General features: G+C 38.1%; 1 protein-coding gene across 1 annotated transcript in view; it reads right to left on the minus strand.

Moving 5' to 3' along the window:
• Positions 1–19,743, minus strand: part of RETREG1 (reticulophagy regulator 1) — a 166,005-nt gene that overhangs the window by 121,902 nt on the left and 24,360 nt on the right. The window contains exon 2 of the mRNA XM_043982932.1: positions 3,325–3,431. Within this exon, the coding sequence (XP_043838867.1) occupies positions 3,325–3,431 (107 nt within the window). The remainder of the gene's footprint in view (positions 1–3,324; positions 3,432–19,743) is intronic.

Here is a 19,743-nt window from a genome sequence, read left to right on the forward strand (position 1 = left end):
AACATAAATAATTACAAAACATGGCAAAGGAGGGGCTAAAGAGGAATAAAGATATATTCTTTATTCTTTAAAAGGTCAGTCATCTAGGGCAGCTAGTTGGTGCAGTGGATAAAGCACCAGCCCTGGATTCAGGAGTACCTGTGTTCAAATGCGGCCTCAAACACTTGACACTTACTAGCTGTGTGGCCCTGGGCAAGTCACTTAACCCTCATTGCCCCAGCAAAAAAAAAAAAAGGGTCAATCATCTGATTTGTGGGTATGGGTCAAAGTATCTGATTGAAAGTGATGGTTTCTTGTATTTGTGCAAAAGCTTATTAATTATCACATTTTAACCTGACTTAAGTGTTTCATTTAGCTCCTACTCAAAACCAAGTCATTAAAATAGGTCAGACTCTGAGGCCAAGTCAACTGTATAGACAGTGTCTGCCAGACTGTTAGACAGCTATGACACTTTGCAGGCAAAAGTCTTTCTTCAACAAGAGCAAGAGATTGGGAAAGAGACACTATTGCAAAAATAAGGGTTTTTTTCTTTTTCCTCAAAAAGCAGCAATACCATTTTCAGATCTGTGCAGTGTTGGTTCCTGGTAACACAGAAGGCCCTTTAATTTCCACCTACCTAATGAAATAGATTCTAGGGTCATTTATTCTTGTTTCAGAATTTAAGCGATCTGCACTATTAGGCCTAAAATAAAAGGCCTAAGTTATTTATAAGTTATTTTGCTGAAGTCTTCAAGTCCACCTATTACATGAAAATCTCTGAGTATATAGAAAAGTTATTAAACTGATTAACTAAAGTGAAATTGATTATTAACTCAAGAAAGGAACTTGGGAGAGGTTAGTAGACTATTCCCTAAAGACACCAAATCCAAAATGTTGTGTATTTGTTGGACAGCAGCAATAATGAAAGATACCAAAAGAAAAAAGAAAACATTCATTTACCACTGTATAAAACCACTGTGCATTTGTACTTAGAACACTGTGTGCAGTTAAAATCATGCACATCAAGATAGATATAACTGAGCTGAATGTCAGCTAACAGAGTCAAAGGCATGGAAGGATTACCATATCAGGACAGATTTTTAAAATTAGGACATATGTCTTGAAATGGGAACAAAAAAGGAATTATGGATAAAATCATGAAGATATGACTGAAAATGTATAGGCATTTATCAAATTCAAGAATGCCAATTCTTAAAGGCAGCCTCTAACATTTGAAAGCAACACAGTACAAATAAAAGGAAGGCCTGTATCATACAACAGGTGGTAAAATAATGGAATTCACTAACATCATGCTATGGCCCATAACCACAAATCAGAAGACTGAATTTTCAAAGCATAAAGATTGTATAACTTTATTTCTCTTTGGTCTTTCCTCCATAATTTGGAACTGTTCATGGTACTTTCACATTTGAAAATTTTATCGTAAAAACATTTTGCTTAATTTAAAAAAACACACCTCATTAGCTCTTAGCAGATAATCTGGAATATAGGCATATGTGCAAAATATATAACAGAGGATATAATTTAGAAATTTTTTTTTAGAAAATCAAAACATTAACTCAATCTGTGAACATCTTTAATGCTAACTTGCAACCCCAAGAGAATGGGAACTGAAAATATAGATATACAAAAGAGATTTGGATAAATTAATGGACAACAGAGGCTTAACCTTTGAAGGTGATCAGCCGCAGCAGCATACAAATGCAGATATTTATATTACATTTTTTGGCTACAAAGTGATTTATGGCCAGGGATATTGCTAGAGTCAGCTCATAAAAGCTCTTCAGATTAGTTGATTGCTGAATTTTCAGGATGAGTATTTACACCTCAGAAATTGGCCTATACTACAGATTAAATCTTGATTTATTGTTTTGTTGATTTTGAGGCTTAAGAAAATGGTGGATAAAAAGTTTTTAATGCAGATCAAACTCAATGTGAACAGCCTCGTTCCTATTTAGAATTGATCTTCACAACTCTGTGAGGTAGAAAGTCTAAGTATTATATCCCTTTTATAGATGAGGAAAGGTGCTTGGAGGGATTAAGTGACTCAAGATCAGAGGATTTCAACCCTGAAGGGATCTTAGAGATCATTTGTTCCAAACTCTTTACCATATAGATTAAAGAAACTGAGGTCCCGAGAGGTTAAGTCATTTGCCCAAAGTCACACATCTAGGAAATGAAAATTCAAATTTAAAGTCAGCTTCAGGGCCAATGGCCTTCTTACTATACCATGTTGCCTCTATGCCATCAGGCAGAATAGCAGTGCATTTCCACAAAACATCCTTTGGGGCCATGTTGAAGATGGAAGATGGATGATGGATGGACCATGCAGTAATCATAAGATCAAAGGATTTATAGATGGAAAGTACCTTGGGGAGCAGTGCAGTTGCCTCACTTTATAGGTGAGGAAAATGATACTCAGAGAGCTTAAAACCCTTGTCCAAATTCAAGGTGGTAATAAAATGGTAGGGATACAAAATCTAGGGCCCCTGACTACAGACACACTGTTCTTTCAACCGTAACAGAGATCTGGCTGAATCATTTTTAATATTTAAGTAGGAGAGCTTAGCACAACAATTTTCCAATTTTACTACAGCGAAAATGTCCCAAGCTAAACTCTTTCCTAATTATTAACTACAAGTATTTAATAAGAAACAAAATACACACATAGCTTTCTTCCCAGGATAGCCTTGTATCCATGTATCATATCTGGCTGGCTCATTTACAAATTGGCAAGTAGGACTCCCTCGAGTACAGAGAAAGTCAGAATCAGGATTTTTAAAATATTAAATTAAAAAATACATTTTAAAATTAGTTAGGTGATGTCTTTTAATTATTAAACAATTTTCAATAATTTCACTTTTTCTAACATTTTCTAACATTTTCACATTTTCATTAACTAGATTGTTCATGTACTTATTCTTTTAAAACTCAATAAATGATCATTTTTTTCATTAAGTGCTTAACTGTTTTGAAACCATGATTTAAATGTTCTTCCACCTTTGGCCAGTACTTGCAGGCTCATTAGCACAGAGGGTGATGCATTAGTAATGGGCTAGTTTTTGCATATGGGTAAAATATATATTTGATTGTTATACTCATTAGTTCACTTAAGAGAGGAAAAAGTTATTAAAAAACAAGTGACCTCCTGAACTATAAAAGTAGTAAATATTAAGCACAGTTAACCTCTTTGCAGGATCAACAATGTCTACGGGGAAGGTAATAGATATATTCTGCTAATTCCAAGACAGACATAGAAAGGTAAATCCTGGAGAAAGATTTCTTGAGAATTAAGAGAATAACAAAATTGGCAAGCTTCCTTACCTTTCATTCTAGATAATACCATATCTTTTATTATCTGCAAAATTACACGCCCAAGTATCATGACTGAAATCAGGTGATACACTCTCCAGGGTGTCAGTGCAAGAAACCTAGAATATTAAAAGATGAATAATCATTATTGCAATCTCAACTTTGAGCTTAAAGTTCTTCTTTGGGTTGCCGGAGGACCCTCAGCGTCATCCCAAAGTCACAACATTACTATTGTATGACCGGTATTATAAGTATATGTGCCAAAGAAAATCTTGCTTGGCCCCAAAATACAAAACCACCCCAAATTTTGTGCTGGATTTTCTACTGTAAAAACCCTAATTGAGGTGGAAAGTTTATCTTAAGTATAATCCAAATTATATGCACAATACTAATCAAAATAATGAGTGGAGTGGAGTTGTTTGTCCTTAGTTCTTGAAGAGGACCATGACAGATGTCATGACTTGCAACGAACTGGATTTAAGTGAGGGAGGGCTATGCAAAGTCACCACCCTCACTCTCTCCTCCAAAGCCATCTGGGTCCAATGGCAAGATATATTACAAGGACAACTGGAGATGGCCCAAGGCTGTTTAAGGCAATTGGGGTTAAGGGACTCAGCCAGGGTCACATAGATAGTATCTGAGGTTACATTTGAACTCAGCTCCTCCTGACTCCAGGGCCAGTGCTCTATCCACTGTGCCACCTAGCTGCCCCACTAATCAAAATAATAAACTCCCATTAAATATTCAATGACTTAGGCATGCCAAATTCAGACAGGGTTAGAGAAAGAGTACTTAAAACCTTTGTTGTGGCATGGACCTTTCTGAGAGCCTACTGAGGCTTATAGATCCCTATTGTCAGAATATTTTTAAATGTATAAAGAAAAAGGCAGAGGATTATACTGAAAGTTATCAAAAATATTTTAAAAAACAAGTTCATGGACCCTCAGTTAAGAATCCTTAGGTTAGAAACACAGAGCTAAGGTTTCACAAAAGCTGCTAGATACTGGCTGTGATGATTGCTTGCTAACACAACCTCCCTCTTATTTTATCTTTTCCGAGCCAAAGCAATCTCTAACTTTCCCTGTTTCATATCGACTTATTAGGACACATTTAGTATGGAATTTAGAGCTGGTAGAAATGTGAGAAATCATCTGCTAAACAATCTCCTCATTTCACAGAGAAAGAACTTGAGGTTCTGAACAGTTAAATCATATGTCCTACAACACATGGGGAGAATCACAGAGCTGTAATTCAAACCCAAGACTTCTGTCTACAAAGTAATTAGATTTTCACTTAGCCTATCACTTGCCTCTTCACTATGCTGACAAATGTTCATGAACTTAATTGCTGCATCTGATGCCCTTTTCTCAATCCCCTTCCTCCTTGATCTCTGAGTATTTGAAACAACTCGCCACCCTTCTGCCTCCCAAGCAGCTCTCCACTCTCTGGCACTTTGTGACACTGCCTTCCCTTGGGTTTCCTTCTACCTTACCTGACCTCTCCTTGTTTTCCTTTACTGGTTCATCATCCATATCATGCCCACTAATTCTAGGACCCCCACCTCCACCCAAGCCTCTGTCCTGGGTCTTCTTCTCTCCTCCCTCTACACTCTCTCACCTGGTAAAACCTCATCTGTTTTCATGGGTTTACTTATTACTACAACCACACGACCCCCACCCTAGTTCAGGCCCTAATCACCTCTCACTGGGGCTATCACTGGGCCTTCTAACTGGCCTCTGTTGACTCCCCACTCCAATCCTTACTCCACAGCATAGATCTGACTATGTCACTCATTCCCCTCCTCAGTAAACTCCAGTGGTTCCTTATTATCTAAGATCAAAAGGAAACACTTTGTTTAGCCTTTAAAACCTTACACAACCTGCCCCCAACCTACCTTTCCACTGTCCACCCCCCTGGCCTAACCATCTTACTGCTTCTCATACACAGACCTTCATTACCATCTCTAGGAAGTTGCACGAGATGACCCAATGCCTGAAATGCAATCCATTCTCACTACTACCTCATAGAAGCCCAAGTCACCTTCAAGATTAAGCTCAACCACCATCTACATGAGGCCTTTACTGATACCCCTAGTTTCTAGTATCCTCTTTCTCCCCATCACCTTGTATTTATTTTGTATATGCAGGTACATGTTGTTTACTCCAGTAGAACATAAACTCCAACGGCAGATATTGTTTCACTTCTGTCCTTGTCTTCTCACCTCTAGGCACTTCTTACATAAGCCTGGTGAATGACTGAACTACATATAAGTCTGGCACCAGGGAATAGTGAATAAAAAGTCAGTCTTTGAGTCAAGGTCTGGGATCAAGTCCTGACTGACATATAATAGCTGTGTGACCATGGCAACTTTCTAAAACTAAAAGTCAGAAATGAATTGGTGGTCTACATTGGCAGAAGAAGTTTCCTACCCAACAGAAACCATGGGCATCTCTAATTCCACATGTCCAAAACAGCACTCATCTTTTCCCCAAAGCCCACCTATCTTCCAAATGTCTCCATTAGTGGCAAGGCCACCAACATTTTCCTGGTCCACCTAAGTTGTAACAAGAGGATCATAGTCAACTCATCACTATAGGTTTGGGACCAGAAGGAATCTCAGAGATCAAGTCCAACCCCCTGATCTTACAGGTGAAGAAACTAAGGCTCAGAGAGCCCCATTTCCAAACAATATAGAATCCATGTTTTGGGGGAATAAATATATAAATAAGACACATTTTCTGGCCTTAAGAAGCTCACAAATAAGAATGTGACACAACAGTAGGAGAAATACATGTTACATAGTAATTCAAAGTTAAAGATAACACTTTGGGGAGGGGAAAAGCAGCATGGAGGGAAAAATTTTAGTGGGGATCTGGCACATGGAGAGAGGCCCACTTGGCTTGCTCAGTTGATGCAAGAACTCCCAGCGTGGAGAACTGGCAAGTGTAAATCCCCAGAAGAGACTGTGAAGCACATGTACATTTTGTAAATGGCTCCAGATGACTAAACATGTAGCTACAAGTTTTTGTTTTTGTTTTTAAATTGGCTGCACATCCAGAACTGTAAGCGCCATCAAAAAGGCCTGAGTCAGCTTTGGCTGTCTGTTTCATTCATTTCTAGGGGAATTCAATAACCCTTTCTCTCAAGATACCTATTAAGAGACCATGTGAGTCTTTCTGGACTTTCATTCTTTCTGAGGCCATGGCCTCCAAGAAATGGGTTTCGGTTCTTGGCCTTCATGCTTGTTGTCCATTCTAGGTGAACTGAGTGGAGCCTCCTCAACTTTGTGAGTTCAAGGGGTCTGTAGGGTATCCTGGTGTCCCATAATTCCAGGACAGGATTTCTTGTCAGCACAGCATTGATGACCTTACAAACAAGGAGTAATCTTCAGGAGTGGCCTTTGGGATCCCAGCCCAGCAGAAAAACTCACTTGGCAATGATGCCACCTTTGGACAAGAACTCGGTGAGACTGATGCCTTGTGCTAAATTTTAACTCTATTCTCCAGACCAAACTGGTATACCCTGGAGGTAGAGGGGGGCGGGAATGTCTGTATACATTTGTTCTTACTGTATCTTTGAAGTAAATGTACTTTGTAAAACTTACCTGATGTTAAGGGGTTAAATGAAAAAATGATGCTACCAGACCCCCATAAAATAAGGCAAATACAAGCCAATGGGTGCTCAATTTTGTGAATTGGATGAAAGAGCCTCAACATCTCAGGGTGGAGGCAGCTAGATGGCGCAGTGGATAGAGCACCAGCCCTGGAGTCAGGAGTACCTGAGTTCAAATCCGGCCTCAGACACTTAACACTTACTAGCTGTGTGACCCTGGGCAAGTCACTTAACCCCAACTGCCTCACTAAAAAAAAAAAAAAATCTCAGGGTGGCCCCTCTGAAATCCTGAGAGGGGATGGAGTCTATGCCATTCTGGGAAAGAGTTTACATGTCACTAAATGGTAGGATCACAGATTTCAAATAGGAAGGCACTTTGGAGATTATTTAGTCCAACCTCTACATCTTACAGATGAGAAAACTGAGTCCCAGAGAATTTATATGATCTGCCCAAGGTTACATGGCTAGAATGAAATGACAATGAAGCTAGATATTGAAGATCAATATGAAAAAAAAAGAGAGACACAACTCGGGTGGAGTAGGGTAAGAAAGGTCAGAAAGGAATGGAGTACAGCAACAAGGCATGAAAAGAATGAAACATACTTAAGAAATAGTGGTTGATCCAGTTGGCCTGGTACGTGAATGAAAATAGCAGGAGATAAAGCTAGAAAGCTAAGTGGAGACCAAGTGAATATTTCGATCCAATACAACAAATATTGGTGGTCTTTTGGCTTATGCCACTGAACTTAGAATAAGGGCCCTTTAAATCCCAATTGCAGAGAGTCAACAAACTCCTACTGCTTCTTTAGATCTTATTAGAACAATTTTTCTCAATTACATTGCCCTAACTCATTCTCTGTAAGCTGAACACGTCAATCGTGCTGACGCCAGGTCTGGACATTGGCCCTGGATCTGGCTGTTTCCAAACTCTCTAGTAATGCCCTCTGTTCCTGATGCTGGTTCAGGACTTCTTTAAACCTGTGACTCCTGCTCCTGCCCCTATGGTCCTTAGTGTTTCAAAAAGCCTTGACTTGGCTTCTCTTTCTGTATCATATCCCTGTACTGTCTCCTTTGGCTTCTAAGAACCCAATCTGAACCTGGGACTCCTTCGTCATCTCGGGGAACTGTTTCCAGCCTGCTCAACACCTGTCCCTGGCTCTTAGATGCCCTCCAGTGGCCTACTTGCAACAATGCCATCTTCTCTTGTACTCAAACAATGCTTTGTATCGCATAGAATCAGGGGGAACCTAGACTGTTTTTGTATTCCCTACTCGTCCTAATAGCATTTTTTTTCTGGCTCTTAAAGAAGAAGCCCCCAAAAAATTTCACTTTCTACATACATAACAACTCCATTATATATTAGTTTTAATTGGCCAATGACGTTACTAGAATCACACTGACTCCTCAGAGACTTTTTTCTTACTGTTTTTTCTTTTGGGTTCATTTCTTCCATCCTGTCTGAAAATGCTTATTACCAAACTATTCATACTTATATGGTAGCACTTTGAAGTGTACAAAGCACTTTCTCTTCATCTCTTCCTAAGCAGTAGGACAAAAGAAGAAATCTTCTCTAGCATTAACTATATAGGGACTAACTCTTCTCCTGAGTGCTAATCTCTACTGTGGAGGGGAGAAAAAGAAAAGACATATTTACTTTAAACATGCTCTGGGTCACACAGCATCAAAGTGTTAATTCCTGTTTTGATCAGCTACTTCACCAATTCACCTCCCAGTACTTACTGGCAAAAGGAAGTGGAGTCTTTTCTCAGAGGCCTCTATTACCCAGACATACACAGAAAGGGATTTAAAGCCTAGGAATATACAATCACTTGCCAAAGAGGAAATATAGGAATGGGAATATACCACTTATAAATGGCATCTCAAAGACACAGCAATAGCTCTGGCTCATCAGTCTAACAGAGATTACCAACAAAAGCAAGTGCCTTGATAATGCTTTTTATAGCTTTCTTTTTTTTTTTTTTTTAGTAAGGCAATGGGGGTTAAGTGACTTGCCCAGGGTCACACAGCTAGTAAGTGTTAAGTGTCTGAGGCCGGATTTGAACTCAGGTACTCCTGAATCCAAGGCCGGTGCTCTATCCACTGCGCCATCTAGCTGCCCCTATAGCTTTCTTTCAGCCACTCTCCCAACAGCAATGACTGGGAAAAGCTGCCCCATCCCACTTGTCTTTATCCCTTCACATTCCTGGGTACTGACTTTCTACCTTGACTTTTTGCCTTACACGGTTGTCTTATCAGGGAGGAAAAGTGGAGCAAGACCACCTCTAATTTCTATCATCCGAGCTATAACCAATGTTTAGTTTGCTACTGTTGCACTGGGGTGGGGAGAAATGTCTATCTGTTTCCAACATCTTGTTAATATCACACTGGTGTGACTGCTCATGAAAGAAACATAGCAAGAAACAGGCACACTTCCCTCATTATGACAACGTAACCCTGAACTCTGAAAAGTGATGCTAGTTAACAAAAATTCTTATTTGGTTCGCCACCTCATTAAAAGACCTGAGTCTGAAAATGGGTTGTATATTTCTCATCTGAAAACTAATCAAGTTAAATTTTTTAAAAGGCCAATTAACAAAATGCTGGCTACCATTTGAATTGTTTTAGTCACAGCATCTCAAAGATTGTATCTACTAAGGTATTGTTGTTCAGTCTTTCAGCTCGTTTCTGACTCTTCATTACTCCATATAGGTAGGGTTTCCTTCGAAAGATACTACAGTGGTTTGCCATTTCCTCCTCTAGCTCATTCTATAGATGAGGAAACAAGTAAACAGAGTAAGTGATTTTCCCAGGGTCACACAGCTAGTAAGCATCTGAGGTCTTGTTGAATTCAGGTCTTCCTGATTCCAGGCCCAGCATTCGATCCAATATATAGCGGTTCCCTACTAGGTATAGAGAATTAAAATGGGCGAAAAAATTAGAGCTACTAAAGGAAGATATTATAAGAGAATAACAGCTAAGAACAAAAGGTACAAAACCTTATCCAAGGAAAATAACTCCCTGAAAAGTACAACTGACCAAAAAGAAGCTAATGATTCCATCAGACATTAAGTAATATCAAAACAAACTCAAGAAACTAAAAGAATAGAAAATGTGAAACATCTCATATTTCCAGCAAAAACAAACCCCCCCAAAAAAAAAAACCTGACCAGGAAGACGAATCAAGAAGAGAGAGTTTAAGATTCAGTGGAAGACCTGAAAACCACGACCAAAAAAGAGCTCTATATGTGAGTGTGTATTTCAAGAAATCTTAAAATTGCCCATACCACTTAGAACCAGAGGGCAGATAGAAGTTGAAAGAATCCATTGATCACCTCCTAAAAGGATCCTTAAAATGAAACTCTCAGACACCTAGAGCTTCCAGGTCAAAGAAAAAAAATACTGTAAGAAGAGAGAAAGAGAGAAAGAAAGAAAGAATTTAAGTACTGAGGAAGCAGTCAGTATCAGAAACGATTTAGCCGCTGCCACAATAACAGAAGTGGAGGGTCGGAGAACTGAAGTGGTACCCTAGATAGTATAGTATTGCCCAGTATACCAGCAGTGGAGATAGGAACAGCAGAAAAGGACTGATACTGTTAATTTGTACTAAATGAATTGTAAATATTTTTAAATAGATAACAAAAAAAATGTAATTTCCAGTTTCAGCCTGTTCAGTGAGATAATGTTGTCTGAGTTTCTCATAAAAGAAAAGAAAATTATGTCTAATCTGCTTTTTTTTCTTTCTTTGGAATTTATACAACTCACAGAATTAACTTAAATAGAACCCTTAATTTCAAGACTTTTGTATAACAAATGTTGCTCTAATCATAACAGAAAGTACAGCTTCATCAAGCATAAGGATTTATCTGCTCTGTTATTTGTATAACAGAACCTTGAATTTTACTGACAATTGATTCTATTTTCTTATCAACTCTTGGGAACACTGGCAGTCCCTCATCCAATTTAATACAAGCAGGCCTGACTCAAACAATGCAGTCTTAGTCTTTGTCAATAAACCATTTGTAAAGAACTTTGCAAAACATCTGAAAAGGATGCTGGGAGGAATTCAGCATTTAAACAGAGCTTTTCTGGGATTTAGACTATTTTGTGCTACTCTTTCAGTTTTTATACTTTCATGTAAACTCTGAATTTATTCATATAAATGAAAGGAAATGACAAAACTGAGGAGGAAATGACAAAAATAAGGAGTCTGTATTCTGCACATGAACCTCAAGACCTTGCTTACAAATAAAGTGGAAGATCATTGACTACATGAGGGGAAAGGTATCAAAATAATCCCATTCTTTGAAAGAAATTAGAAAATTGCTTCAGGTTTGCAGAGAATTATTTTTGAAAATTACACATGTCAGATTTCTTCACTACACCACCCACGCTTTCCAATGCCAACCCCTCATTACCTACCTTACCTAGCTCTCTACCACCATGCCTGCTCCCCCTTCCTCTCCATTACTCCCCCACATCAATTGGCTTAAGAGGAAAGTCAAGCACTCTACTGCCAAAGACAGTCAGCCTGCCAAAAAATAGCAATATCCATGAAAATCTAATGAGGTACTATTCCAAAGTGGATAGGAAGTATTAGATCAGATAATTACAAAGTATGCTTCAAAGTCATGCATTTTAATATAAGCCGCAAGGAGAGAGGGGAAATTGAAAAAGACAAGAGCAGAGACACAAAAAGAAAGTGAAACCTAGGGAAACAAAAAAAAAGACAGAATGAATACAAGGAATTAAGGAAACCAAAGTGGGGATAGGAGAAGAAACAGTTAATTAAAATTCTTACTGATCCATCCACTTATTTAATTTTATTTGAGCTCTCAGGTACTGAAGAATAAGATCATTTTTTTAGGCTATGTGCTAAATAGTATAAATTTAAATACTAGGTTCCCTCCCACCAAGCAAAACTTTACAAATGCCCAACCCGTTACATGTTGCATACTATCCCACTGATTCTATAAATCCCAAGTACCCCACTCTTGTACCCACAAGAACGCTGCAAACATGAACTGATTTCCACGAACTCTTCTCTCAATCAGCAAACATTTATTGTCTGTTATGTAGACAGCACTGCATTTATTTCTTAGAACATGAAGGAAATGTGTGGTATATAAGTTCCTGCCCTCCAAGAATTTACAATCTTGTTGGGAAGACTAGGCCCTTACAAATGAGAATTTCATTACATTACAAAACAAGCAAACTAACACTTAGAGTTGAAAGGTACTTTGTTGCTATTCAGTCATGTACAACTCTTTGTGAACCTATTTGGGGTTTTCTTGGCAGAGATACTGGAGTGGTGTAACATTTTCTTCTCCAGCTCATTTTACAGTTGAGGAAACTGACAAACAGGGAGGGTTAAGTGACTTTCCCGGTGTCACACAGCTAGTAAGTATCTAATGACAGCTTTGAACTCAGGTATTCCTGACTGTAGGTCCAGTGCTCCATCCACTGTACCACCTATAGAGATCCTTTATCCCAATATCTCACTTTACTTATGAAGAAAATACATACCCACATCCAAAGATGTAGGAAATGGGTACCCATGTGGTGCAGTGGATGAAGTGCTAATCCATCCAAATTTTTTTGTCCAATCTCCCATTTAACCAAACATGACCTGGTCAGTCTTAAGAGTTCAGTCATTGACTAGGAAATACAAGAAAACTAGGTAACAACTATTAAACGGTACGGCAGCCTCCTTAGCACCTTGATCTAAACTGAAACTATCAGCAAGGGTATGCTAATAAGACAACAGAGCTTAAGTAGAATAGAACAATGCTGGAAATGGAAATGTCTTTTTATCTGGGAAAAGCAGACTGTCAATTTAATAATACTAATGGCAGAAGAAGCTTACCAGACTAAACCCTTGCAGCTACTCAAACCTGCTTATTCTCAAAGTCACCTCTTCTGCTCCAATGATTATATAACTGATATAAAATATTTGCACAGGAAATATCAAAGATATGATTTACAGAAGCCACATTGAAATGTTTTCACTTAATAAACTGAACTAATAAAAAAAAACTACGAAGGCTGCAATGTGTGAAAGTTATGTAAGAGACCAGTTTGATACAAATAAGAACACTGTGATGAGTTCTATTCTAATTAAAATTTTGCTCTAGTGGCCCCATTTATGGGACATCTATAATTCTTCTATCAGTGCCTTTGTTTGGCTGGGATGGGTATATTCATCTAAAGACAATGCTAAATGATAAAGGAGACCAGTTTTTTTTTTTTTAATCAATTTTGAGGTATAAGGACCTATGTTGTTGTTCAATCGTTTTTCATACATATCTGACTCTGTGACTTCATTTGGGGGTTTTCTTGGCAGAGAAACTGCAGTGGTTTGCCATTTCCTTCTCCAACTCATTTTACAGCCGATGAAACTGAGGCAAAGAGGGTTAAGTAACTTGCCTAGGGTCACACAGCTGGTGTCTGAAGCCAATTTTGAATTCAGGAAGATGAGTATTCCTGACTCCAGACCTGGCACTCTATCTATTGAGCCACCTAGCTGCCCACAAGCACCTATGCACCTTGCTTATAAACATTAAGATCTGCCTATAACTATGTATTATTGACAGTTATATAGATATACATTACGAAGATAGTTTAGGAGTTGCTAGTTGGCGAAGTAGATGGAGCACCTACCTTGGATACAGGAGAGCCTGAGTTCTAATCCAGCCTTAGATACTTACTAGCTGTTAAGTCACAACCCAGACTGCAAGGGGAGTGATAATAAATATGTAATTTAATGGGGCAATTGAACAATCATATATGTGCTTTTATCATGTATTACCTAGCATGTAGTCTATTATGTGCTGGGCAGTAGGAATACAAAAATTAATGTCTTTCCTCTTAAGGAGCTGAGATTCCACTGGGGCACACAACATGCAAAAAGGTAAGGATATATATCTATAATAATTTGAGGAGAGAAAAAGCACTAAAAACTTGGGAGTTTAGTAAAGCCTGGGAGGTAGCATGAGCCTTGAAGCAGACTAGAGAGTCTATAAGACAGAGATGGGGAGGGAATGAATTGCAGACAGAGAAGACAGAGTATACAAAGGGAAGGAGCTAGGAGAGGAGATGCCAAGTTCAAAGAACAGCTAAGTAGGTCAGTTTGGCTGAAATGCAGAACAAATCAATATATTTTTTAAAAAAAAACAATATTTATTGGGGCAGCTAGGTGGTGCAGTGGATAGAGCACCGGCCCTGGAATCAGGAGGACCTGAGTTCAAATCAAGCCTCAGACACTTAACACTTAACTAGCTGTGTGACCCTGGGCAAGTCACTTAACCCCAATTACCTCACTAAAAAAAAAAATTTAAAAAACAACAACATTTATTAAGTATTTAATGCTAAGCATTTTGCTAATGAAGGAGACTTATGTGTAATAAACCTGGAGAAATAGAACTAATTGAGACTGTGAAGACAGTGAAATACCAAAAAGAGTAGTCTGTCTCTCATCCTAGAGACAATAGAAAGTCACTCAAGGTTCCTGAGCACAGACAGGAGTGGCCAAAGTCAAGCTTGTGCTAGAGATCATTCTGGTAATCGCATGAGCAGGGGTATTGTGCATTACAGTCTCTTCGAGCAACGTGAACCACATTAAATGTGATTGGGAAATAATTAACAAAATAAATGAAAATATAATAAAACATAGATAGTATACATTTAAAAAAAAACTAAGTCAATATGTGGCTCACAGAAATCCTTACATACAGAGTAGCTGGTCCCGTTTCTATTTGAGTTTGATACTGCTGACATGAAGGATGACAAGGGAGGAGCCTGGAAATCAAGAGTAAAGCAGAGGCTGACTCTTATCAAGTGAGAGGTGATAAGGGCTTGAGTTATGGAGAGAAGGTGACAGGTGCAAGATATGTGATTGAAAGGAGAAACTGGAAGAATTGCCAACTAGTTAGATATGGGGCTGGCTGGGTGAGAATGAAGAATTAAGAGTGAGTCTGAGGTTGCAAAAGAAACAAAGTTGGTGTCCTCATAGTATTTTTAGTGGCCAAATGTGGCTATTATCAATATTTATTATTTGTGGATATCCAACATTCAAGGTACCATATGAAACACAAAACTGGGTATCGTCTTTAAGCAAAACAAGGGGCAATGAAAATAAGATGGCCAATAACCAGAAAGGGGAAGAACGGAAGTTTAGTCAAGTCTTAGTCACCCATGCCAATGAAAGGAAGCATTGGAATAAATAATTCAGAGATGTGAAACAGTACTCCCAGGGGAACTGCTACCACAGTCTGACTTCAGACAACAGAAAATAATTTTCAAGACTTGTCCAAAATCAAAACATTACTGTAAATTCAATTGCTTTTCTAAGAGTCTAAACCACCTGTTAATTTCCTGACAAGCACAAGAACAGTGATAAGACTTCCAACATTATGTATACATAAGAAATTATTACTTGCTGACTTGATACTTCTAGCATATTCCCAAATGATAGGAAGCAGGATGAATTTTTAAGTCAAGTGATCTGAGTTCAAAGTATTGATAATTTATTAGTTGTATGACTATAACAAGTTATTTAACCTCTGAGATCTCATTTTACTAATCTGCAAAATAAAGGCATTAATACTTGGGTAGCTATACTACAAGCTTACCATAAGAAATAATTTGAAATATAATACATGAAATGAGATGATTATGCTGAAAAAATAATTTCATAAAATCATATAAACTCCAGGGCAGCTAGGTGGCACAATGGATAGTAGAGCACCAACCCTGGAGTCAGGAGGACCTGAGTTCAAATCCGACACCAGACACTTGACACTTACTAGCTGTGTGACCTGGCAAGTCACTTAACCCCAATTGCCTCACAGAAAAATCATATAAACTCAAAACTTAGAAAACAAAGGTATCTGTTCAAGTCAGTAAAAACTCATTGGGTGCCTATCCATTATCCTTTTGCAGTACCTGCCAAAATACATATGCTGAAGGAGCTCTTCATGTTTTTCAATCAATGGAACATCAGATCTAGATAACAGGCATTCCCTCATCTATTTGTTTATCAGGCCAGCAGTTACTGCACAATTGTGTAGGGCCCACTCCATCTTCTAATTCCAGGCATTTTCTCGGGCTGTTTTTCATGCCCTGGAATGCTCTCCTCCTCATCTCCACTCTGGCTTCCTTGAAATCCCAGCTAAAATCCCACCTTCTGCAGGAAGCTTTTCCTAATTAATCCCTCTTAAACCTAGTTGTCCATCCTCTATTGATTTTATCTGATCCATATTGTAAATAACTTTGCCTGTGTGTAGTTGTTTTTCATGTCTCCCCCATTAGATGAGCTTTTCGAGAGCAGAGACTCTTACCTTTCTTTGTATGCCCAGTATGTTAGAACCGTGCCTCATACATAATAGGTGCTTAATAAATGTTTACTAATTGTGAAAAAGAGAGTATTGGATATGGAGTCAGAGGGCTACAAATTACATCTCTGATATTACCTATATGACCTTGGGCAAATCAATTAACCTCCCAGGGACTCAATTTCCTCATCTTCGAAATGAGGTGATTAGATCAGAACTTTTAAACTATGGGCCATGACCCCCATATGGGGTTGCATAACTGAATGTGACGGTTCCCCCAAAATTGGCAACATTAAAGGTTATGTAGGGGCAGCTAGGTGGCGCAGTGGATAAAGCACCGGCCCTGGATTCAGGAGTTCCTGAGTTCAAATCCAGCCTCAGACACTTGACACTTACTAGCTGTGTGACCTGGGCAAGTCACTTAACCTCCATTGCCCCGCAAAAAAAAAAAAAATTAATTAAAAAGGTTATGTATACCTATTTTTGGTCATGCAAAAATTTCTCAGGTGGAAAGGGGTCATGAACAGGAAAGTTTAAGAAGCCATAGATTAGATTAGATGGCTTCTGAAGTCCTCCAGTTTCAAATCTGTGATCCCTATGACCTTAAATGATTTGCTAAGATTCAGGTCTATTATCTTTTGTGGGGTTCCTTTTATCTACCAACCTAACAAACAGGTCAAAAGAAAAATAATGTTAGTCTAGCATGACCTGTTGGGGTTTTTTTTCAATTTTTTTTTTATGACTTGTTCTTGATGAGTGCATATTGGCTAGTGATAATCAATGTTTCCTGTGCTGAAGTTTAAAATCTACCCATTTTAGATAAATTATAGAATTTTGCCAAGAACTGAAGTTAAGGTTCTTCCCCTTTTTGAAACAATGTTTACCTATCTTTGTTTTTGTAGCACCTTTCCCTTATACTCCACAGCATCTCAAAAATGTCTAACATGATCCAATATTTATGCTACAAGTTCTTTTAGCACCCTTGCAGGTAGTTTATAAGTGACTTATCTCATTTTTTCATTTTTGTCCACATTTCTCAGAATCACAATAAGCACTGAAAAGAAATTATAAAACCTCATGGTCCAACCCATACCTGACCAAAGTCCCCTCTAAACATTCTCAACAAGTGTCATCAAGTCTTCACTTGAACACCTCCAGGAAGAGAAACCTACTACCTATCTAGGTAGTCCATGCAAACTACAGAAAACCCTAGACCTAATATTCAGAACAGCAGCTAGGTGGTGCAGTGGGTGGTGCACTGGGCTTGGAATCCGTCATCCTTATGAGTTCAAATTCAGCCTCAAACCAGCCTGTGACCCAGGCAAGTTACGCCACCCACCCCCAGTTTACCTCAAGTTCCCTCATCCATAAAGTAAGCTGGAGAAGGAAATGCCAAACCACTCTAGTATCATTGCCAAGAAAACCCCAAATACAGTCACAAAGTGTTGGACATGTACTGAACAACACTAATATAGGAAAGTCTTCTTTACATGATATCTAAAGCAGTTTTCTCTGCATTTCTGCCCTTTGGGACAAACAAAACATATCTGAAGATTATTCTCCTTGTTAGAGAAAAAAGAGAAACAAACCTGACTTTTGTAGCTGTCTTCCTTCTGTACATCCGATGTTACTTAATTTGTCCCAGGTAGAAGTCCTATCATTGTTTGATCGTGCTTTTTGCCTTGAACCTAGTGCTTTTGCTTAAAGCCTTATTTCCTATTGTACTAGCATCATCAGACTCAGCTCATTTTCTGCTTTAGCATTCTTCACATTCTTAGAGGACTGTGCCACTTTTTTGCATTCACCTTCAGAGATTTACCCAGGTTTCCAACTCCTGCATATGTCTTATAAAAACAATGAATTGACTGATGAATTTCAATACAAGTCCCTTTTTCCTTTCTAGAATAATTTGTGTTCTGTTCTTAGAATTTAGTCTTGGGAGTCTTGATAAACTTTCTCTGCAGAAATTTAAGCCATTGATTTTTAATCTGTCCTTTCCATAAACTGTGAAATAGGCTTTCCCAGAACTTAGGGTAATACATCAGACTTTGATATAACCTCTATCACATTTTTCCTCTAAGATAGTATAGTTCCTTCCTACCAAAGCTCCCACCACTATCTGTAGTTTAGCAATTTTTTTCCCTACTAATTGGTCGGGATCAGGTATAGAACACTAATTGCCCTCAAAAGTATTCATAACCTTTTCTTCATAGGCTTTTGAAGAATGAAATCATCGAATCAATTTAAGAATTAATCAGTTGCCCTGTTTTTACTAGAAACCTAGTCCCAGTTCAAATATCTGGAAGTCTTTCATCACTACTAGATCATATCTCCATTGCCAACCCCCAAAATTGATTTCCTCTTTTTGCTTAGGTGAAGAGCCAGTTTCATGAAACATAATTATCAATTCTGTTTCTACTTCCATTGACTATCAACCAAATTTCTGCACCTCTCGGATTCCTAGATTTCCTCAGGGGAGGAAATAAAAAATATTGCAAAATGAATAAAGTTATCAACCTGAGAGCAGAATACCTGGATTAAAATCCTGCTTCACTTACTGTATGACCCTGAGAAAGTCACTTAATTTCTCTTAGTCTCAGTTTCCTCACCTGGAAAATGGAAATGATCACTTTTTATAAGTAATTAATTTTTTTTCCTGACTATTGTGCCTGAAAAAAAGCAAGTTAAAATTATGAAGAGGTAGATGGAGTCATTTGTGGAACTAGGAGGGGACTTCTAGATACTGGGATTATGGGTTAATGGAACAGGACTTATATTCATGCCTAATTTTCCTTCAAATGTCTAGATCTTTCACTATGGAATTATGGTAAGAAAAGTTGCCATTATCTTTGACCAAGCAATCCCACTACTAGGCTCATACTACCAAAGAGCCATGAGGCAAGGAACAACAAATATGAAAATTCAAAGAAATAATTGGAAAACTTTTGATATTGCATGACCCAGAATGAAGGAAGTGGAACCAAAAGAATATATATACAATGCCCCACATCTGTGTAAATGAATAGGTTAAATAGTAATGAAACTATGGCCCAGACAATGAACAATATTGGTAGTCTTCCTCTTTCTTTTAACAAATGGTAATTCTCCAGGATTTGTAATTAGTCCCATCATACTATTAAACTGTGCTGCTATTTGTTGGGAAGAAATATACTTTATGATGATTTATGAGTTAAGTGGGTTTGTCTGCTTTATCTATCAATAAACTACAATCCTCCACCCAAAAGGATAAAAACTAAGAGACCGTATTCCTTTCTTTGATAAACCTGTATCTCTAGCATTATTTTAAATGTATTTAAAAAAAATTTATTATTTACTTATTTTGACATCCTTTTCTTTTAAATTCTGACTTCCAAATTCTCTCTCTCCTTCCCCCCTCCCCCTCCCACTGAGAAGGCAAGCAACATATCAATTATACATATGAAATCATGTAAAACATTTCTACATTATCTATATTTTTTGGAAAAAAAAA

This window comes from Dromiciops gliroides, chromosome 1 (assembly GCF_019393635.1).
Source record: "Dromiciops gliroides isolate mDroGli1 chromosome 1, mDroGli1.pri, whole genome shotgun sequence".
Taxonomy (NCBI): Eukaryota; Metazoa; Chordata; class Mammalia; order Microbiotheria; family Microbiotheriidae; genus Dromiciops; species Dromiciops gliroides.